Source organism: Carassius auratus, unplaced genomic scaffold, assembly GCF_003368295.1.
Source record: "Carassius auratus strain Wakin unplaced genomic scaffold, ASM336829v1 scaf_tig00003102, whole genome shotgun sequence".
NCBI classification, from domain to species: Eukaryota; Metazoa; Chordata; class Actinopteri; order Cypriniformes; family Cyprinidae; genus Carassius; species Carassius auratus.
This window is the reverse complement of record NW_020523502.1, coordinates 512,704-538,919: the sequence shown is the minus strand read 5'-3', so window position 1 is coordinate 538,919 and position 26,216 is coordinate 512,704. Positions and strand designations below refer to the sequence as shown.

The 26,216-nt window shown below is 44.0% G+C and overlaps 1 protein-coding gene across 1 annotated transcript; it reads right to left on the bottom strand.

Moving 5' to 3' along the window:
• Positions 1 to 458: 458 nt before the first annotated feature.
• On the bottom strand, positions 459 to 19,212 carry LOC113070147 (cytosolic phospholipase A2 gamma-like). Its single transcript, XM_026243358.1, has 15 exons — positions 19,070 to 19,212; positions 18,749 to 18,860; positions 18,364 to 18,506; positions 18,079 to 18,277; positions 12,997 to 13,099; positions 12,777 to 12,917; positions 12,302 to 12,355; positions 12,176 to 12,223; positions 11,861 to 11,917; positions 6,130 to 6,210; positions 5,370 to 5,430; positions 2,945 to 3,000; positions 2,713 to 2,867; positions 2,312 to 2,477; positions 459 to 720 (listed from the first exon to the last, which is right to left on the bottom strand). The coding sequence occupies exons 1-15, from the start codon at positions 19,093 to 19,095 to the stop codon at positions 566 to 568; spliced, it is 1,557 nt and encodes a 518-aa protein (XP_026099143.1). The 5' UTR covers positions 19,096 to 19,212; the 3' UTR covers positions 459 to 565.
• Positions 19,213 to 26,216: the final 7,004 nt, after the last annotated feature.

Here is a 26,216-nt window from a genome sequence, read left to right as displayed (position 1 = left end):
TTGTTTTGGACTTGTTGACCTTTCTAAACTCTTCCAATGCTTTTTAATGTCAGCCATTTCTAAAGTGGCAATTTAACTGCTTAAAAGAGAAAAATCATACTTAAACCATTTTGCTCCTCCTTTATCAGCGAGATTCAGTTTTTGTATTGGGAAAACAAGCGGTTTGCCTCCAGAGAGCTCTGCAAAAGGCTGACATTTGTGCTGTTTGCTGAATGATATTAAATGACCAGGACAAAACCTTGTTTTTAGAGAGCCGTTTAATAATTCATTTGAACAGAAGCAATGTTTTAATAAGTAGAAATCCAGTCTGTATTATGGTTGATGAGATTATTAATGATTTGTTATTTATTGCTTTATAACAATCAAATAATTAAGAAATGGATTGAAAAATGAAGAAATATTTTAACATAAACCGAAATCAAGTACAAATCTGACTATAATGCCACACATCCAATCTGAGTATTGAAGAAGAAAAAAGCATGAATAATTTACAATAAGACCAAAAATGCAATTTGAAAACTACAATTTGAATTTCTTGTAATATAGTCTGTATTAGTGCCTGGAATCATTTAGCCTCAGCGACTGCACGAATCTGCTCCAGCAGTTTCTCTATGTTGTTTGAAATGTTTTTTCCAGCGACCCCCATAACTTCAGTGATCATCTCATCAGTGTAAGGACCTTTTAAGATGCCATATTTCTTCCTCCAATCACCAGGCTTATCTGATAATACACAGTAACACACATCAATCAGCAGGGTTATTTTAGTAATAAGTGATAGAGTAATATATACAAAACGTAAAACTGAGTATTTCTAAAAAGAAAGACAAACATAATGAATAAATCAGTAAATAAAAAAATATGGATAATTAGTGTGAGAGTGCAATCCCATAAGAGTGTCAATATGGAAGTGGAATATTTCAACCAGATCATTTCCATAAAACAATCTACCAAGATCAGCACAAACTGAAAAATAAAGCCACAAGCCGCAATCATCGGGTCCAAGCACAAATGCCTTGTGCAGAGGATACAGTTATGTTGGCCATGTCTCTTTTCAAACATAATGAGTATTTAAGTCTTTATATAGACATATTACTTTATGCACCATATCACAACAGACAAATAATATGGTCTCTTCATTTAACTGCTCCTCAAGCATGTCTGATAACTTGACAAATGTTTTCCGAATTTCGGATATATAAAAATTAAGGTATTTTGAACATCACATATTTCTTAAGGGAAATTATTTGTTTTAGGACGTTTTAGTCTTAACTATAATGAATGCTATGCATAGTTAATCTATTGATCCATTTACACAGATTTGAAACTATGCTATTTAAAATAATTTGTTGTCCTGTGTCTCGCTCTGGTGAATAACATTAGTTTTATGGCATTCATCTCTCATTTATATGGATGTACAGTATATGGCTGACATTTTATAAATTGAAAGTCATCAGAAAGTCATGAAAGTTGGCATGTTTGCTGGTTGGCATGAAGGCAGCAATATGTAGGCTACTGCAATAAAAATAAGAAACTTTTAATTTTAACTAGTGTGCAAAAGACCATGTTTAATCTAAATGCATTACATTATAAAAGTTATATTATGGTCCGATCAGGGTGTGTGCACAACCAAAGAGTGGGAGAGCTTTGGGACCATCTTGCCTAATTGTGTTTGTAGGATTTACGGCTTTTAACTGGCCAGACACTTTTAGGACAGACAAAGAATAAGAAAAAGAGGACCTGTACAAATATAATAGGGTTCAGGGAACTTCCGGCACTTTTGGTGCTTGGACCCCTAATAATGTGGCTTAGCAAATGGTGTGATATGGGTTAAGACAGATTTTTTGGGCGATAAATAAGGTTGCCAAAAATGTAATATTTACAAAATGTCTTTACTACAGGCAAGGGTCCGGACCCGAACATGAGCATCTGTGTCGCACAAGCAAAGATCAGTGAAGCATACAATTAGATTAAATTGTTTAGTAATTGTTCAACACACCTCAACATGAATTTAAGCCACATATTTCTATTACACAAAACTTCTTCCCGATAAGCGAGTCTAATTTGAACTTTACTGAAAGAGCACGCACCTCCTTCACTCAAGAAATCAATAGATAAAGGGAGCAAGCGTTAATTTAAGGTCAAATCAAACCATTACTACAATATCAAAAATGATGTATCAGTGGTGAATATCTGCAGGTTATAAGGGATTTTAGGCTTCTTCTCATTACCATACCTACAGAGAAGTCTGGAAATCTGCAGCATTATTCAGCATTTCTGTATTATTCAGGATGACTGGAAGATGTTAACTTGCCTCCACAGTTGACCACATTAAACAGAGGCATGTGGATCACGGTTGGAACGTTTTGGCCTTTGAACACATAGAAGTCCTTGGGTTTCTTTCCTTCATCACTGGGAATGTTGACTTCAGGGAAAGGGATGTTTAGTTTCTTGCACGTTTTAGCAGCTTCTCTTACTGTCTGCAGTGGAAAAATAAAGCAGTAGCACTTAATTAAAAGGCTAAGACAGGCATTTGAAATTGACGTTATTCACTTAAATCTACCCCTTTACACTTTACTCTAAAGAAGAGTTTAGATATGGGATCAGAACAACATGAGGGTGAGTAAAAGGTGATGGAATTTACACTTCTAGGGGATTTTTTTCAATTAACTTTTTGAGAAAATGTGTGCATTGTTTTAATAAATAAGCATATACCGTGAAAGGATCTCCATCGCTGAAATCCAGAGCAATGAAGAGGTCAATGTTGCGTTCTTTTCTTAGCATTGACATGTAGGGTGAGTTGATCAACAGTCCTGCGTCTATAAGATCTCTCGTCTCTTTTTGCAAAAGAGCAGCTGGCACTGATTCATCTACACAACCATAGCTTGAAGTGAGTCGATTTATTATTCATAATGAATTACCAGTTACCAAACGTGTCTGTTCTCACCTGTCATGTTGTGGAGGAAGTTATAATTCCTGCCCCAGATCCTCTGAGTAATGCATCTACAAAGACCAATGAAACAAATACACTAGTTTCCTAAAACTCTTCAGTTCTTCAGCTCAGTAAATTGTTCTTAGGGTCTTATCAATAACTCCTGGCTGTATAGGGTTCATAACTACATGGTTCTTTGCCGATTACAATGTTTTAATCTCAATTGCAGCTGCTAAAATGTATTGTGTTGTATAGGAAAAACTACATGGATACACACCTGCCCATCACAGTGTCTCTAATAAGATAAGTGTCTCTTAGATGATCACAGTGTCATATTAGAGACTATGATGGACTGGCCATCTGTCCATGATGTTTCCCTGCTTTGTTGAGACAGATAGATATTCCAACAAGACCAGATGAAACTTCTAAATTATCTAAGTTAACAGAGTGTGTTAAAAATGTTAAAGATTGCATGACCTATTCAATACTCTCTTATAATTATCTCTACCATCCTACTAAGGCTTTGTGTTACTTTGTTTTCTGAGCTAAGTGAACTGTTGACTCTCACCTGTTTCTTTGTCATCTTCTGTTGTCCTGCTCAGTAACTTTAATATTCATGTTAATGCTTTTTGCTCTAAATCTAACCAATGATTGTCAGACTTAAAGTTCATTTTTCTACTCATAAGCATGGCCATATTCTTGATCTACTCTTATTTGTATATCAAGGGTTGATATCTCCTCCATCTCTTCTTCTGACACTGGTATATCTGATCATACTGTATACTTCTTGACTTTAGCTTAAGCTTGACTGTGCGAAACGTCATAAGACTGTCATATTCTATCGCAGTCTTATCAACTGTTGATAATACATCATTTTTGTTTTGTCATTTTGTCAAAATTGGCCTTGCTATTCATTATTTAGCATTCCTTTAACATCTTAATAAATACTCATCTGTTCTGAACTTGACTCGATCAAGTTTTGTATTAGCTACAATCAACAATTCATATAACAGGCCAAAAGCATTATTTTACACAATAAATAATAAGCTTAACAAACCTCCAACTTGTGATGGTTTAACTTCAGATCAATTTTGCTTTCCTTCATGAAGTATATACTGGAAAAGACAGATGCCCTCCACCAGTGTTTCTCCAATGAGGCTATGAAGTTAGCTTTATGCCCAATCTCTCTGTGCAGACCCTGTCAGACTTTTCTCTGACCAACTTTTGAGTTAATTTTGCAAGCTAATTCATCAACATGTCATCTTGATCCTGTACCTACTCCTCTTCTAAAACGGTGCCACTCTGTCATCTCTGCATCAATTTCTCATTTCATCAATTTATCTCTTACTGTACCTCTGCATCATTCCCTGTGCCACTTAAAACTGCTCTATTCACCCAGTTCTCCAAAAAACCCTAATCACCTATAGTCCAATCTAATTATTGTCCAATTTCAAATATACGATTCCTTGCTAAATTATTGGAAAGTACGGTTGCCTCCCAACTTCAGTCTTTTCAAGTTGAAAATAATCTCTTTTAACCCTTTCTATCTGTCTTCCATCCATTGCATAGCATTGAACTGTACTTGTGAAGGTACTGAATGATTAATTACTCTCTGGTGACTGGTTCTCTCTTTACTTCTGCTACTTGATCTTAGCTCTGCCTTTGATACTGTTTCCCATAATTTACTTATTTCTCTAATGTGGGTGTTTCTGGTGCTGTTCTTTCCTGGTTTTATTCTCTGACAGACAGTTGTACATCTCAGTGCAGGATTTTCGATCCCCAACTGTCTGTTTGCAGCAAGGTGTCCCCCAGGGATCTGTCCTTGGCCCACTATTATTCATTGTTTACATACTCCCCCTGTGTAAAATCTTGTACTGACATGGCTTTAATTACCATTTACATGCTGATGACATTCTACTCTATCTGTAGGCCCGCACTGTCCACTTAAATTGTATTATTTTCGATTAATCTCTCTCCTTTCAAGCTCATATTAATTCTCTCACCAAATCCGCATTCTTTCAATTATGTCACATTGCCAAGCTCCGCCATTTCATTAGTGTGAAAGATGCTGAAACCATTATCTATACTTTTGTCACATCCCGCCTTCATTACTGCAATGCCCTTTTCAGTTCCTTTATAGGGGAAGTCGGGGCCTTGTGGTTAGAGAGATTGACTCCTAACCTTAAAGTTGTGGGTTTGAGTCTTGGGCCGGCAGTACCATGACTGAGGTGCCCTTTAGCAAGGCACTTCAAGTATACTTCAAGTTTTTTATTAAGTATACTTAAGGAAAGTTCAAGTATATTTTTAAGTATACTTTATGTAGCAAGTATACAAATATCAGTGTTCAGTTAGTATACTTTTAAGTGTAGTATTTTAATACTCATTGGGACTAAAATTGGCCCACTTTCTAATGTATAAAATTATACTTTTAAGTACTGACCTGGCAGTTTTTTTGTGCTTATCGGCAGTTTGGCTAAACTGCCTTTGGCCTCCAAAAAAGTCTGGAAAAAGAGGGGGACATATCTATTAGTCCTATTCTAGTTTGTGCATCTACAAGCATAATTTACAATTAGCCAAAAACAAAACAAAAAAAGTGCTTTGCATTATATTATGGCACATTATCCTATCCATTTTTACAGTTTCATGATCTGATTTTCATTATAGTTTTACTATTTAAAATTCCCTAAAAGCTTCAAAATAGACTATATTACATTTACATATAAATTCACATAATTTAGCAGATACATTCCAAAGAGACTTACAAATAACAAATGTGAAATGCAGATATTATTTTTTTTAGACAGTAGGGTGGGATAGACGTTATTACAGATTACTATTACAGTCTTAATGTTTTTCACATTAAGCGTTTTACAATATCCCCTCTTTGACAATGTGCCCCACCCACACTACATACAACAATTTAATTTGATTTGATGTGAAAACAAGTCTGTGAGATAGCCATGATTTACAATGAGTTGAGCTATTGTTTACCCATGTGAACATAAAATAGTAAAAGTATGTATTTGTCTAACAAAACAAAAAAAAACATATTTCCATCATAGCCTTGTTTTCAATGCATTAGTTCAAACGTTATCTACCCTTGCAGTGATGAACAAACATACATATTCACTGCAGTAAGTGTGACAACTAGCCCCAAATATACTCTATATAAATTATAGCACACTTTAGGAAAAGTTTACCGGTCAGCTTTGTTTTGGAGGACTGCTCAAGGGCAGAAGGGTCAGCGTTCACAGGGTTCAAGAGCTCCTGGAAACATTCATCTATAGACAACAGGGACAGGGAAACACATTTAATAAACATAAGCACACTGCAAAATGTCTTAATTATATATACACAATGCCAGTCAAAAGTTTTTTAATGTTTTTTAAAGAAATCTCTTCTTCTCACCAAAGCCTACATTTATTTGAGCCAAAATACAGCAAAACAGTCAAAATTTGAAACATTGTTACTATTTAAAATAACTTTTCTATTTTAATATATTTTGATGTGTAATTTATTCCTGTGATTTTAAAGCGGAATCTTTAGCATCATTACTCCAGACACATGATCCTTCAGAAATCATTCTAATATTCTGATTTGCTGCTCAAAAACCATTTCAAGCTTTTGAATGTTATAGTATTGTGACATGCGTCCCGAGCGCTCGTCAGCGTCGCCCTGGCAACACAGTGGAATCACCGGCACTAGCTCGTCACGGGCTGAGCGGCCGTACCTGCAGCTCGTCAAGCGGCGCCTACTTAGGCAGAGGAGGAAAGCAGTGTGGTGAGGAATGTCTCCCGACGAAGACACTAACCCTTGCCTCCTCTGTTTCAGAGAGCAGCGTGTGACCGTCAGCCCCAACCAGGAGAGCACAGCACGGGATCCACCACTCAAGACACAGAGAGCACGAGGGACTTGGAGCACCACGGAGAGCACCGCCTTCACTCAGAGCACCATTCATTGAATAAATCCACCCTTCAGGGACTTTCTCTGTCCATCGTTTGTCGTGTAGTTCCTCACCCCGCCACACTGGTGGAGAATGCGGGCAGTAGTGTGAGGTGGACACCGACAACCGACCCCCGAGGAGATCGTTAAAGTCACCCGTTTGTTCCTTTTTTTTTTCCTTTTCATTTGTATCTGCTCTGTTTCCACAGGCGGCTGCTCCTCCCCCGGCATGGATGAGCTGCTTAAACACCTCACCGAGGTGAGCATCCGCCAGCAGCAGATAATGGAGCACATGGCCTCACGTCAAGGAGACGCCGAACGTGAGCTCGCCGCCCTCCGCGCCGCCGCCCACCGCACGCCGCTGCCTGACCCCCGTGTCCAAGCCGTCCAGCTGATACCACGAATGACGGCGCACAACGACGTGGAGATGTACATTCAAATGTTTGAGGCCACCGCGGTCCGGGAGGCATGGCCAGAGGACGAGTGGGCCCGACTCCTCGCGCCGCTGCTGACCGTGGAAGCGCAGCGGGCGTATTTCACCATGACGGCCGAGAGAAGCCGGAACTATGGAGAGGTGAAAAAGGAGATCCTGAGCCGAGTAGGCCTCTCCCCAATCTGTGCGGCACAGCAGTTCCATGACTGGGAATATCGAGCTCGACAGCCCGCTCGCGCCCAGGCGGCCGAACTAACCCGGTTGGCCCAACATTGGCTGTTGACAGGGGGTCCCTCTGCACACAAGGTAGCTGAGCGTGTGGTGATCGACCGACTCCTCCGCGCCCTCCCCCGCGCGTTGAGGCAGGCGGCTGGCATGAGGAATCCCACCGATCTCGACGAGCTCGTGGAGGCCATTGAGCTGGCGGAGGCCGCCCAACACCGGGAGGTAGGGGAGCGAGCGCCGCCTTTTCCCCGAAGGGTGGTCCAGGAGCGACGCTCGCCGGAGGGCACCCAGCGACCCGTGAGCAGGCCTGCGGTTCCCGGCCCCCAGGACGAGCCGATGCCCACCGAGCCGCCGCGTTCCCCAGGACGGACGTGGCTAGCAGGCTGTTCAGTTCACGGTCCACCGCCGAAGGCACCGCGAGCCAAGGTGCGCATCAATGGCCGGCCATTCATCGCCCTCCTCGACTCGGGCAGCGGGGTAAGCCTGATACAACCGACTGTCCTTCCGCCCCGAACAGGTTCCAGAGCCCGGCTGGCGATAACGTGCGTGCACGGGGATACCAGACATGTGCCGGCCCGGCGAGTGACCATCACCGCGACACCTGGTTCCTGGCCCGTCGAAGTGGGAATCCTAAAGAACCTGCCGGTACCCGTTCTCCTCGGCCGGGATTGGCCGGGGTTCGATCAGCTCCTCACCTCCAGCGCACAGCCTGCTAGCCTGGCCGGGAACCGCCGACGCCGGAGTCCAGCAAGGCGCCCTCGACGAGGCCCCGCGCTGCTGACGTCGGACAGCCCTCGAGGAGGTGAGTCCCCCTCCCAAAACTCTAACCTGTTCTTCGATGTCTTCCAGCAGATAGCGGGGGGGGGGGGGGGTGGGGGACGCTCGCCAAAGAGCAGCGTGGGGACGAACGCCTCAAGCATTGCTGGTCTCAAGTGCGGGTGGCGGAAGGAGAGGATCTACAACCGGCTCCCCACCCCACGCCCCACTTCGTCATCCAAAACGGCCTGCTTTACTGTGTCGGCCAGCGGAGGGGGGGGCGAAAGACGTTGCTGGTGGTACCGCGAAGCAAAATCCAGGCGATCTTGGAACTCGCCCATGCCCACCCGATGGCTGGCTACCTCGGTGCTCAAAACACTGTGCAACGGATCCGGGATCGCTTCCACTGGCCAGGACTGGAGGCGGATGTCAAGCGGTACTGCCAAGCGTGCCCGACGTGCCAACGGACCTCGCCACATACTCCTCCCCCTAGCCCGCTGATCCCGCTGCCGATCATTGAGGTGCCCTTCGAGCACATCGGGATGGACCTGGTGGGGCCGCTGCCGAAGTCCGCCCGGGGGCATGAACATATCCTAGTTATCGTGGATTATGCCACCCGCTACCCAGAGGCCATTCCCCTCCGCAAGGCCACCGCCAAGAACATTGCACAGGAGCTCTTCCTACTGAGTAGTCGGGTTGGCCTACCAGCGGAGATCCTGACCGACCAGGGCACCCCTTTCATGTCCCGGATCATGGCTGACCTCTGCAAACTCCTCAAAGTCCAACAGATCCGGACCAGCGTGTACCATCCACAAACCGATGGGCTCGTGGAACGTTTTAACAAGACCCTTAAGCAGATGCTGCGGCGTGTCGTGGCCGAGGACCAACGCGACTGGGACCAAATGATCCCGTATGTGCTGTTCGGGGTCCGGGAGGTGCCCCAGGGGTCCACCGGCTTCACGCCCTTCGAGCTCCTCTTCGGCCGCCAACCCCGAGGGCTTCTAGATGTCGCCCGGGAAGCCTGGGAGCAACAACCTGCGGTATGTCGGACCACCCTCGAGCACATCAAGGCCATGAGAGAGCGGATCGACAGGGTCATGCCATTGGTCCGGGAGCATCTGTCCAAGGCCCAGCAAGACCAGCAGCGCCTCTTCAATCGGGCCGCCCAACCCCGGGAGTTCCAGCCGGGAGACCACGTCATGGTTCTGGTCCCCACCTCCGCCTGTAAATTCCTGGCACGCTGGCAGGGCCCATATACGGTCACCGAACGGGTGGGACCCGTCACCTACAAAGTGCGCCAACCCGGTCGCCGAAAAGAGGAGCAGCTCTATCATATAAATCTGTTGAAGCGCTGGGTGGGGACCGGGCCCCAGGTCTCGGCCCTCGCCACCACCTCTCCCGTGGTTGTGGACATGGATCCCAATCTCTCCGCGGCCCAGAAGACGGAACTGCAGCACCTGGTTGGTCAGTTCTTGGATGTGTTCTCCCCTCTGCCAGGGCGGACGACCGTCATCCAGCATGAAGTCCGAACACCACCAGGAGTTATCGTCCGGCAGCGGCCCTATCGTGTCCCGGAGGCTCGGCGACACGCAATCGAGACAGAGGTACAGGAGATGTTGAGGTTGGGGGTAATTGAGCCCTCGCGGAGTACCTGGTCCAGCCCCATCATAATGGTCCCGAAGCCCGACGGCACCCTAAGGTTCTGCAACGACTTCCGCCGCCTAAATGAGGTCTCTGAATTCGATGGCTACCCCATGCCCCGGGTCGATGAGCTCCTGGATCGACTGGGAAGGGCCCGGTTCATATCGACTCTCGACCTCACCAAAGGTTATTGGCAAGTCCCCCTGTCTAAGGATGCCAAGCCCAAGACAGCCTTCTCAACCCCCAGTGGCCACTGGCAGTACCGGGTCCTTCCCTTCGGCCTGCACGGGGCCCCCGCCACATTCCAGAGGCTCATGGATGTCCTGCTGAGGCCCCATATGGCCTACGCCGTGGCCTACCTCGACGACGTGGTCATCCATTCAGAGACCTGGGGGGAGCATTTGGAGCGGCTCCGGAGGGTGCTGCTGGATCTCCGCCGGGCGGGGCTCACCGCCAACCCCCGGAAATGTCACCTGGCTCTCTCCGAAGCCAAGTACCTGGGCTTCTGCGTGGGTCGCGGCCTCATCCGCCCCCAGGAAAAGAAGGTGACAGCTATCCTCTTGGCACCGCGGCCCACTACCAAGACCCAGGTACGAGCCTTTTTGGGGTTGGCGGGATACTACCGCTGTTTTATCCCTAACTTCTCCTCCTTAGCCTCTTCCCTGACAGATCTGACCAGGAAGGGGCAACCCGAGAAGGTAGCGGAGTCCAGAAGCGGAAGAGGCGTTCCAGCAGGTGAAGTCAGCCCTCACCACGGAGCCAGTCCTGCGAGCCCCCGATTTCAACTACCCCTTCCTGGTGCAAACCGACGCCTCGGACACCGGGTTGGGAGCCGTTCTCTCCCAGGTCCAGGATGGCGAGGAACACCCGGTGATCTTTATTAGCCGGAAGCTGACCCCGACCGAACAACGGTATGCCGCCGTGGAGAAGGAAGCATTGGCCGTCAAGTGGGCAGTCCTGGAGCTTCGCTATTACCTCCTCGGCCGCCGGTTCACCCTGCTGACAGATCATGCGCCACTGCAGTGGATGGCCCGCGCAAAGGACACCAATCCCAGGGTGACCCGGTGGTTCCTTGCGCTCCAGGACTTCCACTTTACCATACAACACCGGGCGGGGACAGCCAACGCCAACGCGGACGGCCTCTCCAGGATAGGGGCAGCTTTCGCAGGTCTGTCAGGCTCCACTCCCCACCCTCCCCATATCTCCCCATTGTCCCGCAGGCGCAGGTCGACGCTTAGGGGGGGGGAGTGTGACATGCGTCCCGAGCGCTCGTCAGCGTCGCCCTGGCAACACAGTGGAATCACCGGCACTAGCTCGTCACGGGCTGAGCGGCCGCACCTGCAGCTCATCAAGCGGCGCCTACTTAGGCAGAGGAGGAAAGCAGTGTGGTGAGGAATGTCTCCCGACGAAGACACTAACCCTTGCCTCCTCTGTTTCAGAGAGCAGCGTGTGACCGTCAGCCCCAACCAGGAGAGCACAGCACAGGATCCACCACTCAAGACACAGAGAGCACGAGGGACTTGGAGCACCACGGAGAGCACCGCCTTCACTCAGAGCACCATTCATTGAATAAATCCACCCTTCGGGGACTTTCTCTGTCCATCGGTTGTCGTGTAGTTCCTCACCCCGCCACAGTATATATTGTTAAAAAACAGCTTCTTGAGGAGAAAATCAGCATATTAGCATGGTTTCTGAAGATCATGTGACACTGAAGACTGGAGTAATGATGCTTAAAAAACAGCTGCGCATCACAGAAATAAATTAGATTTTAAAATGTATCCCTACGATTTCCAGTGTGTCTCTTCTTGTGGATATATTAAAAGACTGTGGATTATCCTTCTTCATCAAACATGCTATGTATTGTAAGAAAGAATTCCAGTTGTTCATTCTTTTTGAAAGAGTTTGTCAAGAAACCTGGTAAGTTCCTCACTGACCTTCACCGACAGACTCCTGAGTGGTTTTCGAGGCGTTTTCTCCAGTGTGATCCTTTCCTTTTTACAGTGAGTAGTAGATGTTTCCCCACGAACAGAAGAAATCATACAAAACAATTTTGGCATAAGAAAATTTGATAATTTTGACCCATACAATGTATTGTGTGCTATTGCTACAAATATAGCCCAGCGATTTAAGACTTTTGTGGTCCAGGGACACATATTTTAATAAAACATTTTAAACAATTACAAATAAACTTAGATAATGTGAGAAATGTTGAAGGAGTCTGAATAAATAAACATAATAAAATTCTATACCATGGTCCATTTTGTCGAATACCGACTTTATTTCAGGCACTGAAATAGCTGAAAAACAAAATAAGATAAAAATGAAATTACTTTAAAGCAGAATTGAATCTTCAAGTTTTACTATTCAAGTTGTACCTTTTATCCATTTCCAGGTCGCCTCTCCATCAGCTAAAGCACTGCTGCACATAGCTGCAGTAAACACAAGATGAAACAAACACAACGTTTCAAATGAATGAAACAAATGTCATGAACAGAGCTCATGGCAGAGATGTGTCGGAAGTATTCATTGGGAAATGTGAACATATTACTCCTGTTTTAATGATTGTCAGTGCTCTGTAAGACCCCTGTCCTCTGTACATGAGTTATGTTTTTATTTCATTATGTGTTCCTGCTTTCTCTCTCTTGCTTTTTTCATGTATCTTAATCTTATAGTCTGTAAAGCGCAGTGGTCAGCTCCTGCTGTCTTTATTCGTGCTATATAAATAAATGCAATGTCAATGCAAAAAGTTTTAAGTTGAAAAATTATTTTTTAACATTTCCAATCATCCTTGCATCCTTGTAACATTTCTCTCTCTGCATGTTACAGCAGTCCTGCTACAGAGTTTGTTACCTTGCAGGTACAGCATGTCCATTTCATCCTGTTTTTTTTTCTTCAAGCCGTTTTCAAACTGGCTGCCGAAGTCACAGGTGTCCACAAATGCTCCAGTGAGGGAATAACCTGCTTCATGTGGACTGATCTCAAACCAGGGATCTGCAGACAGAAAACACCTCCATATAACAGCTGACACAAAAACATTACAAATCTGTCTGTTTCAGACAAAAACACAGACCTCCTTCCTCACGCCTTTTGCATTGCTTGTCGATCACTGCGTAAATGGGATATGGGTCTTCACTGTGCTGGTCCTGCAGATCTGTGAGGGTTTGTTCATCGATCTGATGAAAACATATTTTTTATTGTAGTGTTATGTTGTTGTGGAGACTGCCAGGGTAATCACAAAAAAGTTTGATTGATGACATTTGCTCAACATGTCCTGAGTAAAGTTTTAAATACAAGCGGTTTACAACATCATATGACTTTACTTCATTAAGAGAAGTTGCACTTTTCTGTGAGTAGATTTCATTATATTTGTTCTCATGAATGATGGCCTACTTTAAACACTGTCGCTAATGTTATTAAAGCAGTGAATAAATAAAAGCTGCAATTGCTCTGACTTCTTGTTATAATTTAACATTTTCCAAAAGTCTTTCTCAATTTCTCAACAGTTTAAAAATATTTTTGCTTCTTACTGTTAGAATTTTACAATTCTTTAACATTTCAAACTGTTCATTGCAATTAATATTATCAGCATAACAGCTGCACGCCGGGATGCCAAATCTATTGATCATGATTAATCACATCCAGAATAAATGTTTGTGTTTACACATCAGGCTATATCTGTGTGTACTGTGTATATGTATATGTATATAGAAATACAAACACACACACACGCCATGCAATCACCGTCCTCCATGCCATTTGCGGACATCATTTCATCCCTCGCAGTCATCAGGCCCTGCTGGACTTGAGGAACGATCAAGAGAGGTGGTTCCAAGCCATCCTTCAAGCCCAGCAGGAGGACCGCGAGAGGTTCCGGAGCTGTATAGACTGGGAGGTTCATACGGAAGCCACTGGACAGCCCGTAGTGCCCGCCCACCTGCCCTTAAATAAGATGGGACAGCAGGATGACCATGAAAAATTTCTCGATCTGTTAGAAAAGTCCACGGAAGCATGCGGATGGCCCAGGGACAATGGCTGATGCCATTAATCCCTTTACTTTTTGGCGAATCTCAGATGGCAGCACAGCAGCCGGGACAAAACCTCCTGGTCTTCGATGACCTCAAGAGGGCCATTATCCATCAGGTTGGCTGGAGCCCAGAACAGCATCGCCAGCACTTACGCTCCCAGGAGTTGGTTGAGTCCGGTTGGCCCTTCGTGATGGCTCAGCAGCTCCGGGACTCCTGCGGCAAATGGCTACTGGCTGAGGGAAGCGACATGGACCAGATCATCGACCACGTGGTGCTGGAGCAGTTTATCACTCGGCTCACTAAGAAGACCGCCAAGTGGGTCAAGTGCCATCGTCCCACGTCACTGGACTCGGCCATCCATTTGGCGGAGGATTATTTGTTGGCGTTCCCAGGGGTCGGTGAACCACTGCCATCGGTCTCTCTCTCTCCCTCGCTCCCCCCTCCTTCTCTCTCTCTGCCTATACCTCTACCTCGGTCCCGTCCACCTGGCCCTCCTCGAGTCCCACCCCAGGACTGCTGCTGGGTCAGACGCCGCTCCTGTTTCTCCGCTCTCTCCATGCCAATCATTTACCCGACTCTCTGCCACTAGAGCCGCGGGGAGGTCTGGGCCAGCCTGTTGGCATTGCAGGGACCCGGAGCATTTTGTGGATAGGTGTCCAGTAATGGAGGTGGGGTGATGATCCTGATGATGATCCTGGTCCCGGATGTCCCACAGACAGCCCTCAGTCAAGCTGGCTGGTACCAAATACCTGTGAGTATCAAGGGGGGTACCTATCAGGCCTTGGTGGATTCAGGATGTAACCAAACCTTGATCCTCCAAAGCCTGATTCAACCTGAGACATTGGATACAAGCCGCTTGATTAGGTTGCAGTGTGTGCACAGGGATGTGGTGGAATATCCCATAGTGCCTGTAATTATCCAATTCCGGGGACAAAAACATAGTGTTGAGGTGGCAGTTAATCTGCACCTCTGGCATCAGATAATTTTTGGAATGAATTGGCCAGCATTTACTGAATTATTGGGTTGTTTATGCACGAATGCCTCTTGGGGGGAAAATGCACTGAAAGGGGGCGCACAAGTTCAGGTGGGAGAGACTAAACGGGGACCACTGAGTTCTGCTTCAGGGGAAAAGAGTGAAATTGAGAGACTCATTCACTCGGAGCGCATTGACTTTGCCCTGGAGCAATCTCAGGATGAGACTTTAAAACATGCTTTTGAACAGGTCCGTACCATCGATGGTCAGCCTCTCCAACCTGCCTGTGTGCTTAACTATCCGTATTTTGCTATTATAAAAGATTGGTTGTATCGACTGACCCAAGACGCTCAGACAAAAGAAGATACAACTCAATTATTAATTCCAAGGAGCCGCAGGGAAACGCTTTTCCAATCGGCTCATTCTAATCCAATGGCGGGGCACTTAGGACAGGCAACGACACTAAATCGCCTCATGACTGGCTGCACCAAAAGCGCCTTTGAACCCCCTCCCATTAATAAAGGTCCCCTTTGAGAGAATTGGTATGGACCTCACTGGGCCATTAGAGCGATCAGCAAGGGGACATTGTTTTGCATTAGTCATAGTGGATTATGCAACACGATGTCCTTAAGCAGTGCCTCTCCGCAGCATCTCCGCTAAGAGTGTTTTGGATGCCCTGTTTCATTTAATCTCCCGAGTGGGGATTCCGAAGGAAATCCTAACCGATCAAGACACGGCATTTATGTCACGTATACTTTATACTTTATGCAAACTTTACGAATTATTGATTGTTAAATTGATTCGTTCCAGACACTATCACCCACAGACCGATGGCCTGGTCGATCGTTTTAACCACATTAAAAATGAAATTCAGTATGTACTGGACTTGAGAACAAAACTCCACACTTATGGGGCAGCTAATGATGGAGAATTTGTTTCAAGCCCAGGTCAGACAGAGCCGGCTGTATAACAGGGGGACTAAGTTGCACAAGTTTTCACCGGGAGATAAAGTGCTTGTATTACTCCCGACATCAAGTTCTAAATTACTTGTAAAGTGGCAGGGACCATTTTAGGTGACATGGCAAGTTGGGGAGCTCGATTACGAGGTAGTATGGTATGATGGGAGCAAAGCACGTCAAATTTACCACCTCAATTTCCTTAAAAAAAGGAATGAGGCAGAATCAATGATGCTGGTGATAGTGATTAGTGGAGAGGAGGATCTTGGGCCAGAGGCGAATATCAAAACCAAATCTCTTGCTCTGGCCCCAGGTGGAGGTCACCTCTCGCCCTCCCAGCTCACTGATTTAGCTAAGTTGCAGACTGAGTTTGCAGACATGTTTTCGCCCCTACCTGGCCGTACTAAGCTTATTCAGCACCATATTGAGACAGAGCCTGGCATGGTGGTTCACAGTCGACCGTATTGCTTGCATGAACACAAGAAAACAAGAAGTTCAGGCCGAATTAAATGCAATGGTTGAAATGGGAGTAATAGAAGAATCCAACAGTAACTGGGCAAGCCCAATAGTTTTAGTTACGAAAATGGATGGCTCAGTTGTTTCTGTGTGGATTATTGCAAGGTGAATGCTGTGTCAAAGTTCGATGTGTATCCAATGCCGTGGGTTGACGATCTGCTTAATCGGCTCAGTACAGCTCGTTTTTAATTGACACTGGACTTAACAAAGGGATATTGGCAGATCCCCTTGTCTCCATTGTCCCAAGAAAAGACAGCTTTCACAACGCCGTTTGGATTACACCAATTTGTTATTTAGATGATGTCATTATATTTAGTAATGACTGGCAGCGGCATATGCAGCTTCTGAGGGCTGTCTTCTTGAGATCACTGAGGGGGGCCAGACTCTCGGCCAACACGAAGAAGTGTGTGATTGGGTGGATGGAAGTAAGGTATCTGGGCTTCCACTTGGGGTATGGACAGGTGCATCCCCAAATTGAAAAGACAGCAGCCGTTGCGACCTGTCCGCGCCCCAAAACCAAAAAGGAGGTGAGACAGTTCCTGGGGCTGGTGGGATATTACAGAAGGTTTGTACCTAATTATTTGGACCTCACAAGCCCCTTGACTGATCTTACTAAAAAGGAGGCGCCAGATACATTCCAGTGGATTGAGCCGTGTCAACAGGCTTTTACCCAGGTGAAGGCTGCTCTATGTGGTGGGCCGACTCTCCTGATTTTTTCCCTTTTGTGTTGCAGACAGATGCATCGGAAAGGGGGTTGGGTGCAGTCCTGTCCCAGGAGATAGAGGGGAAGGAACGGCTGGTGCTGTACATTAGTCATAAGCTCTCTAAGAGAGAGACTAAATACAGCACCATTGAAAAAGAGTGCCTTGCCATCAGGTGGGTCGTCCTTACCCACTGCTATTATCTCCTGGGATGGGAATTCACCCTCTGTGCAGACTACGCTCCTCTGTAGTGGCTCCACCACATGAAGGATACCAATGCGCTGATCACTCTTTGGTATCTAGCTTTACAGCCTTTTAAGTTCAAGGGTGTCCACAGGCCGGGTGTGCAGATGGCTGTGGCCAATTTCCTCTCCAGAAGGGGAGGAGGTGGGGTTGCAGGCTGGATGGCTCCCCGGTCTGAGTCTGGCGGTGGGGGTATGTGGCAAGAGGTGTGTGGTTCAGCGAAGTCTGCAGTGGGAGAGAGAGTCGGGAGACGAACGGTGATTGAGTGGGTTAAATGCAAATAACGAACACCTATGTCTTGTTTCAGTAATTGGCATGGAGAGATTATAAAACGCCAGGAGAAACAGGAGTGTGTGAGAGAGAGAAGGACTGCTGACAACGTGACAAAGCTGGAAACCTTGAAGAAAGTGATTAACTTCTGTGATGACTGTGTTTATGTTTATGTGCTGTGTGCAAAGCGATCTCTGTGAACTGAGTATATGAGAATAAAAAGCCACCATCAGCAGTAAAGCCGACCCTGTCCTCTTCCTTCCCACACAAGAAACTTGTTACAGTAATAATGGACATATTATAAATCATATATATATATACATATATATATATATATATATATATATATATATATACATAATCAAATCCACCATAGGTCGACCTAAAAACACATGCACTTTAATACTGAACATGACCACTTCTTCCCTCAACAAGTCAAGGTGGATTGTGTTATGAATAGTTACAGACCTCTTTCACATATGATGTGACAAACAGCACTGCCCAGAGGTCAGTCAGGCTGAATAAGTCTTTCGTGTAATATTTCTTCAATTTGGCTGATTTGTCGTCCCAGCTGACTCCTGGTCCCCCGAGTCTCTTGATGATATTATCTTTCACGCACTCTAATTTGGTGGACCAGTTTGGTTCTTTGTATAAGGAGGCCATGCACCTTCAGAGAAGCACATGCTGCTGTCATTCAATCAATTCAATCACTCAATTTATTCTCTGTGTGTTTGTTGTTTTCAGGGTTCATACCAGGTGGACCCAGAGACTCCGCTCAGATAAAGGATGCAGTCCAGAAGACCCGCTTTATCAATCTGAACCAGGCATTCCAGCAAAGCCACCATGGCTCTTTGTCCTCCTCCAGAACCCAGTAATGCAATGTTTGGCACTTTATCCTGAAACACACAAGCATAAACCTAACTATACGGTTTTTCACAATCAAGGGAGTGAAACTTATGCTTGACAAAGAATATTTAAAAAATATTGAATACTGTTTAAGATCTCAATTGTATAGTAAAATTCCATTAGGTTTTATTGAGTAATCCGTGTACATTATGAATGATTATATTATGAAGAATTTAAAATGAATAACTACATCCTAGTAATGCATATATGTATATGATGTAAAAGATTTTACCTGACTGCAGTGTATATTAAACTTCTGCAGACATTGCAGAACTGTGTATTTTCTTCTGGCTACAAACTCTTCCTCCTTCTTATTCAGAGAGTGTCCTAATCTCACCTCACCGCTGCAGCAGAGACACAGGCAGACAAACAGAGCAGTGCTAATTTTAACTTCACCTATTTAAAATAAGTATTCTAGAACTGAATAAAATTTATTGTGCAATTGTTTTCAATAGTTTACTCTCTGAATTATACAGTTTGTTATAGATGTTAATTGTGTAAGTAATGCAGCACAGTTGTTAGCCCATCAATCTGGGAATCTCAATAGAATTACCTTTCCTGGAGTTTGGATGCACTCATCTAAAAAACAAAAGAGTTGACATTAAAATACATTTTCTGAAAATCATTTTCTAAACTCATGAGTCAGTAAATGTTTCCTTCCTAAAGTTGTATATGTAGCTCAAGTGGTAGAGCATTGCATAACAAGCACAATGTTGGGGGTCCGATTCCTCGGGAACACATAATAGGTAAAAATTGAATGCACTGTAAGTCGCTTTGGAAAAAAACCTTTGCTGCTAAATGCATTAATTTAATTTAATTTAATTTATATATATATATATATATATATATATATATATATATATATATATATAGCATTTTAATATTAATTTAAACAGAAAAACAGTTTTTTTTAATTATAATTATATTTTACTGAAAATAATGCAGCCCTGGTATTTCAATCAGTAAATCCAGAGCTTGAGGTTCTTGAGCTTGAGAGCTCAGAGCTTGAGGTTCACTCAAATATAAAAATAGGGGTGGTGTTGGCGCAGTGGATAAGACACAGGCCTTTGGTGTGAGAGACCCGGGTTCCACTGTGTTGAATACACTGTGAGACACAGATGTGTCCCTGGACAAGAGACCGGGATCCAACTGCAAACTGGCATCTGCCAGACCAATGGTGAACGAAGGCGGCGAGCCAGCAGAGGATAGCCACCACTGAATTCCAAAGGCAGCGCCAAGTGTGAGCAGAGTGGAGTCGGCTGACTAGAAGACCCAGGCTTATAAACAGCAAGAGACAAGGCAGAGAGTACCCCAGAGTCCTAGAAGAGCAGGCAGGTAAAAAGAGAAAACATAAAAAAGGAACACTAAACTGGAAACAATAAACAAACAAGGCTTGGATCAGAGACACGGCTGGTGGCTAACAACGCTTATGGACTGACACAAGACAGCTAACACAAGGGCATGATAAAGGGAAGATAATCAGAACCAGATGTTGAGAATGTGTAGATGATGAAATGTCGGTATTATCAGGAGTCCTGAAAAGGTATGAGCCAGATTAAGGACCTTGGTGATCTGGTATGAACCCTAGGCACCAATATGCGAGAGATGGCCTTGCGAGGCGGGTCTTTGGTAGACTGCCATACCTTCTGACCACAGACATAGCAGTGCACTGAAATCAGGTGACAATCAGACGCTGCTTTGGTCTGATACCTGTTGATGCTACTGAAAGAGTATTATGGGAATACTCAGTCCAAGTGAGCTGATGGCTCCAAGAGGCAGGATTGCGGGATGCCAGGAAGTGGAGAACTCACTCGAGATCCTGATTGACTCGCTCACACTGTCCATTGATCTGAGAATGAAATCCTGATGACAGACTCATAGAGGCCCCGATCTGTCAACAAAATTCCTGTCTCCTTGGCAGAGGGGTGTTTGGTTAGGGCCACAAAATGAACAGACTTAGAGAAGCGATCCACTACTATGAGAATAACAGTGTAACCTCTTGAAAGGGGTAAGCCAGAGACAAAATCTAGGCCAATATCTGACCAGGGATGAGAGGGGATGGACAGGGGTTTGAGTAGACCAATGGAGGGACAGTTTGAGACCTTGTCATGGGCACAAATGTAGCAAGCCAATACAAACTGCCTGACGTCCTGGCCAATAGAGGGCCACCAAAATCACTGGTGGATGGCAGCCAGTGACCTCCTGACTTCTGGATGGCAGGCAACCCTAGGCTCATGACCCCACTGAAAGACCTCAGGGCACAGTGCTGCCGGCACAAACAACCGACCCCCAGGACACTCAACTGGCACTTCCTCCTTTCATCTGGCCTCCTCCACCTGCCACTTTACGTCCCAGGAGAGAACCCCTACCACCACTCCCTCAGGGAGTATGGCCTCGGCAGGGGTCTCCTCTCCCGATCACTCAAACTGGCAGGATAGAGTATTGGGCGGATTTAGGCGATGGGAGAAATATGCATGGGGTGCATCTTCCCATCCTTAGAGGAACGCTGGGACAAAACTGCATCTACCCCAACCTCATACATGTCCACCTCAACAATTAATTGCCATTCGCGATCTGGAATGGAGATCAACTTGGCTTGGAACTTGCACTTATCCGCCTTGATGTAAATCTTGTTCTCCAGCAGATTATAGGCGTTGCTGTCTAACTTAGTGAAGGTCTTAGTGAAGACCTCAAAGGCAGATGACCCAAGAAACCCAGCACCAGCAGGGGAAGACAAGTGGCAAATGAGACCGGCTTTTAGGGATTCTTGAATGTATCTGTCCATCTTCTCTTGTTCAGGACTTGACAGGGAAAATAGATGACCCCGGGGTAACAGAGTGATCAAAAATCCTAGTCATTTCACAGCTAAATTCCTCAAAATTTTTGCAGAAGCAGGCTCTTGCATCCCAAATGGCCATCTCCCACTCGCAAGCCTTTCCAGACAGCAGAGTGATGACGTAAGCAACCTTTAAGCACTCTGTAGCGTATCAGCATGGTTGCAGTTTGAACACCAGCGCACATTGTTCGGGAGGCAGACACACTCTTGCAGTTTAAATCTAGATTAAAAAACTATCTCTTTAACCTGGCTTACACATAACACACTTATATGCTTCTAATATCCAAATCCGCTAAAGGATTTTCAGGCTGCATTAATTAGGTAAACCGGAACCGGGAACACTTCCCATAACACCCGATGTACTTGCTACATCATTAGAAGAATGCATCTACGCTATTATTAGTCTGTTTCTCTCTTATTCCGAGGCCACTGTAGCCACCAGATCCAGTCTGTATCCAAGTCAGAGAGTCACTGCAGCCACCCGGATCCAGTACGCATCCAGACCAGATGGTGGATCAGCACCTAGAAAGGACCTCTACAGCCCTGAAAGACAGCGGAGACCAGGACAACTAGAGCCCCATATACAGATCCACTGTAAAGACCTTGTCTCAGACGACCACCGGGACAAGACCACAGGATACAGATGATTCTTCTGGCAATCTGACTTTGGTGCAACCTGGAATTGAACTGCTGGTTTCGTCTGGTCAGAAGAGAACTGGCCCCCCAAATGAGCCTGGTTTCTCCCAAGGTTTCTTCTCCATTCTGTCAGATGGAGTTTTGGTTCCTTGCCGCTGTCGCCTCTGGCTTGCTTAGTTGGGGTCACTTCATTTACAGCAATATCATTGACAAGATTGCAAATGATTGCACAGATACTATTTAAATTTAACTGAGATGATGACATCATTGAATTCAACGATGAACTGCCTTTAAATGTTATTTTGCATTATTGAAACACTGTTTTCCTAATTAATGTTGTTCAGTTGCTTTGACGCAATCTTTTTTGTTCAAAGCACTATATGAATAAAGGTGACTTGACTTGACATTGTGATAAAAATGCCTGACATGAATTTGGATCTCTATCATTCAAAGTAGGGTTGTTGCGTGTGGCTCGGGCTCGCACTGATAGAGAATCCGGGAAACCATTGAAGCAATGGATGACAGAACGTCTTGAAATTTGTGACATTTTGGCCTGAGCAGTGGACAAGAGCTGGCTGGCATGGTGGCCAAGGAGACCGCCTTCATGACCGATAGCCGATCAAACAAACACCTCACCCACTGGATCCATCAGTTGGTCAGTCCGTACTGTCAGAAACGAGACTGGGATCCAACTGCAGGTGAATAAATGTCAGAGTTTATCAACAAAAAACTCTGTAGACTAATCAGCTGGATAGCGAAACTGCCAGCACTCAGTCAGCAAGATCAGTGTCGAGATCGAACCTGCATCTGCCGGACCAGCGGTGAAGGGAGGCAATGCGCCAGCAGTGGATAGTCATTGCTGAATTTCAGAGATGGTGCTGAGTCTGAGGGTGGAGTGTGGAGTCAAATGACTAGAAGACCCAGGCTTACAAACAGCGAGAGACAATTCGGAGAGCACCCCAGAGTCCTAGAAGAGCAGGCGAATAAAAAGAGAAGACAAAAACAGGAACAACTAGACTGGAAAAAAGAAACAAACAAGGCTTGGGTCAGAGACACGACTGGCAACTAGAAGATCAGAGCTTCTAACAATGCTTATGGACTGGTATGAGAAAGCAAACACAAGGGCATGATAAAGGGAAGATAATCAGAACCAGACAGGGTGCAGGTGAGAGAGAACATGCCAACAGGGATAACAAGAGGGTGGAGAAAACAGAGCGATGAGAGCGGAGCACATGGCAAGCCGTCAAAACAAAAGAACATGTGCTCCAGGAAAACAAAGCCTCAGACCCTACCGAAATCGTGACAGTTGGTCTACATATAAATTACAATTACTAAAACAAGCAAAGGCTGCAAATGTCATTTTTCTTACTTTTGAAACACACTTTACACCTTTACGAATCTTCTCTTGTGCATGCAAATTTAATTTACACTTGCTATCTTATATACACTTTAACAAATATAACCCTAGGCATGTTAATCTTTTAGATATCATTGAACCCTCATACATGGACAGCACCTGGTAATGACGCATGTAAGAAGGTATACCTTAAGCCAGGGTTTTTCAAACTGGGGTCCGTGACCCAAAGCTAGGTGGTTCGCAAAATAATTCACTTTATTTATCAGTATTTAATTATTTCTAAAAGTAACATTAAAATGCAACTTATTTACTGATGCAACTTGTGTGTTTTTTTTCTGACCTTGTGCAACTTTCCTGGAAATATGGTAAATTTATTTATATTATGCTGTATTAAAAAGTACATATACAATGGGGACCATTTGCACCAATAAAACAATCATATTATGTTCATTACACCCACCATTAAACTTTAGCTTAAAACACTGTTTTAATTATGAGGGGGTCCTTTGAAAATCTTCTTTCCTGTAAGGGGTCTAAGGCTCCAAAAAGTTTGAAAACCGCTGCCTTAAGCGACCTGCTTAAGTATAGTTCGGGGAACACTCCTAGAAAAGGAATACCTATGGTTAAGGTACGTATACCGTTAGAGTCTTCATAGTACACAAAGAGACAATGTTATTGGGAAACACCTGGTAATGACGCATGTAAGAAGGTATTCACTGTCGTGTGTCAAAATACCCCATAGAAGAAAGGGGTGGGGTGAGCAGTAGCTTGATAGCATTTAAAGAGACACGCACCAAAATGGCTCTCTGGGACTGGATCTGTTTTGGTCTATGGAAAAAGATAATTGTTTTACACAATAATTGAGGAATTTTGTCCAAAGTATGTAACAGACATTTCATGAAGACCCTAAAGAATCATACCAACTTGTGGAAAATGGGCATCTGATGTCCCCTTTAAAAGTTAAAAGCTTGATGATCTGAATTTTATTTTATTTTTTTACACTATGATTTGAGATTACTTTCAAATATAACATTAGATAATGGAAACATTTGTCACACTGAAATATGAATCCCTCAAATCATTTTTCACCATGATTTGTTTATTTATTCAGTTTTGGTCATGTGCGGGTCATAGTTATTTTAAAGCTTATTAATGACAAATGTTGGATTCATTCATGCTACTGTTGTCCCCTGCCAAGTATAATGACATCAAAACATTAACTGCTCTTCTATTGCTGAAGATACCTTATCTATGCATAAAGTTTTAAAACATACTCACAGTTCCTGCGGATCGTGAGTCTTCAGCAACAACACCAGCACAGATTTGTATGTGGGTGTGTTGGGGAGGGAGGTGCTGCACCTCACCTTTAATAAGTTTGAGCGGCAGGCAACAGGTTGATCTGGATGAACTTGTTGATAGAAAGATCTTGTCACTGCAGGGAGAAATATGGTGGCCGAGGGAGATCAAAACACAAATAGAAAAACACATGCAAATTAAAAAAAAAAAAAAAAACTTCAGCAACTTGACAACACACATACTGCAAATGCTCACAACACAACCAAACAAAGAAATGTACTACAAATTAAGTTATTTATTTGTTTGCATTGTGAGCATTTGCAGCATCTGCTGTCAAACTGATGAAGATGTTTTCTTGATTTGTTGGTGCTTTTTCTATTTGCATGTGTTTTGTAAAATTACATGCACATTAGCTTACCAAAGAATAATAATATTCATGATAACATTAAAATTTTAAGTGAACATAGTAACAGTAGTACGCTCAAAATGATCAATATTTTGGATGAAAAAGATTTACATGTTGCAAAATCATCACTTGTGATTGCTTATTTTGATAGATTGACATCCACGTTATTTTAAGCCCTAATCAGTGTCAGAAATTAAATTTTCCATTGAGGTGGAGGACCAAACTGCTCAATTAAATAAATAATTAAATATTTAAATAAATAATTGTTAATAACACACACAAAAAAAATCTTTAAATTAATAAATGTATTATTAAATCACCAAACAAATTGAATAAATTCTCTCTCTTTTTTTTCTTCTTTCTTTTTTTTACATTAATTTGTCAAGCAGCTTGTGTCATTTCAATTTCATTGTTACAAATGTCAGTTTTGGACTTTCTATTTAGGGTTTTTTCTTTCTTACTTTCTTTAGTCTTAGTCTACTTAACAGACTGTAAAATACTCATAAATGCATTTACACAGCCTTTACAATTGAAAAAACAATGAATGCAATGTAATGTTATTATATCAATGATTTAAATATATTTTTAAAAATATATTTATATTTAAATTATATTTAATCATAGAGGATTTGTTCAAAACTGCTGTACAAAACTTCATTCGGGAGCAAAAAACGGGATTCACTTTATGAATTGTGCATTAAATCATTCTTTCAACTGATTTGTTCAAATCGATGATTCATTCAGTAATTAAACTCAGTGGTAAAAAAGTCATTACTTTTGCCTGTATATCTTGAATTTTGGGGCGTTTTTAATCATTTTGGTGGCATTTTTTGCCCCATCTTCTATTTAGCTTCTGATCCCTAATTCTAAATCAATCTGTGAAAAGGAATTTCGTGTTTAACAGAGAAATTGGTAGCACTTTATTTTACAGTCCTGTTCCTCATGTACATACTACGTAATTATTATAGTAATCACAGTGATCAGTTTATGTGCAAATGACAGGAATTTTCTGAAAAAAAATTATACAAGACATAGTCAACCAGACGATGAACACTATCAACAGCAATTATAATGTGATTGCATAGTAAGTAGCATTATTTGTTAATTCAGTATGTTGATTCAGGGTTAGCATCATCTGGGGGCCTCTGAGGGTCAGCATCATCTCTTCT

Bases quoted from the DNA above. Each gene is read 5' to 3' on its own strand.
- LOC113070147 (XM_026243358.1), bottom strand. From the start codon at position 19,095: ATGAGTGCATCCAAACTCCAGGAAAG. The intron at 18,278-18,363 runs GTATGAACCCTG...GCTTCTCTGAAG, and splicing joins GGAGTCTCTGGGTCCACCTG to GTGCATGGCCTCCTTATACA. The intron at 13,100-18,078 runs GTCTGTAACTAT...TGTTTTCATCAG, and splicing joins TCACATCATATGTGAAAGAG to ATCGATGAACAAACCCTCAC.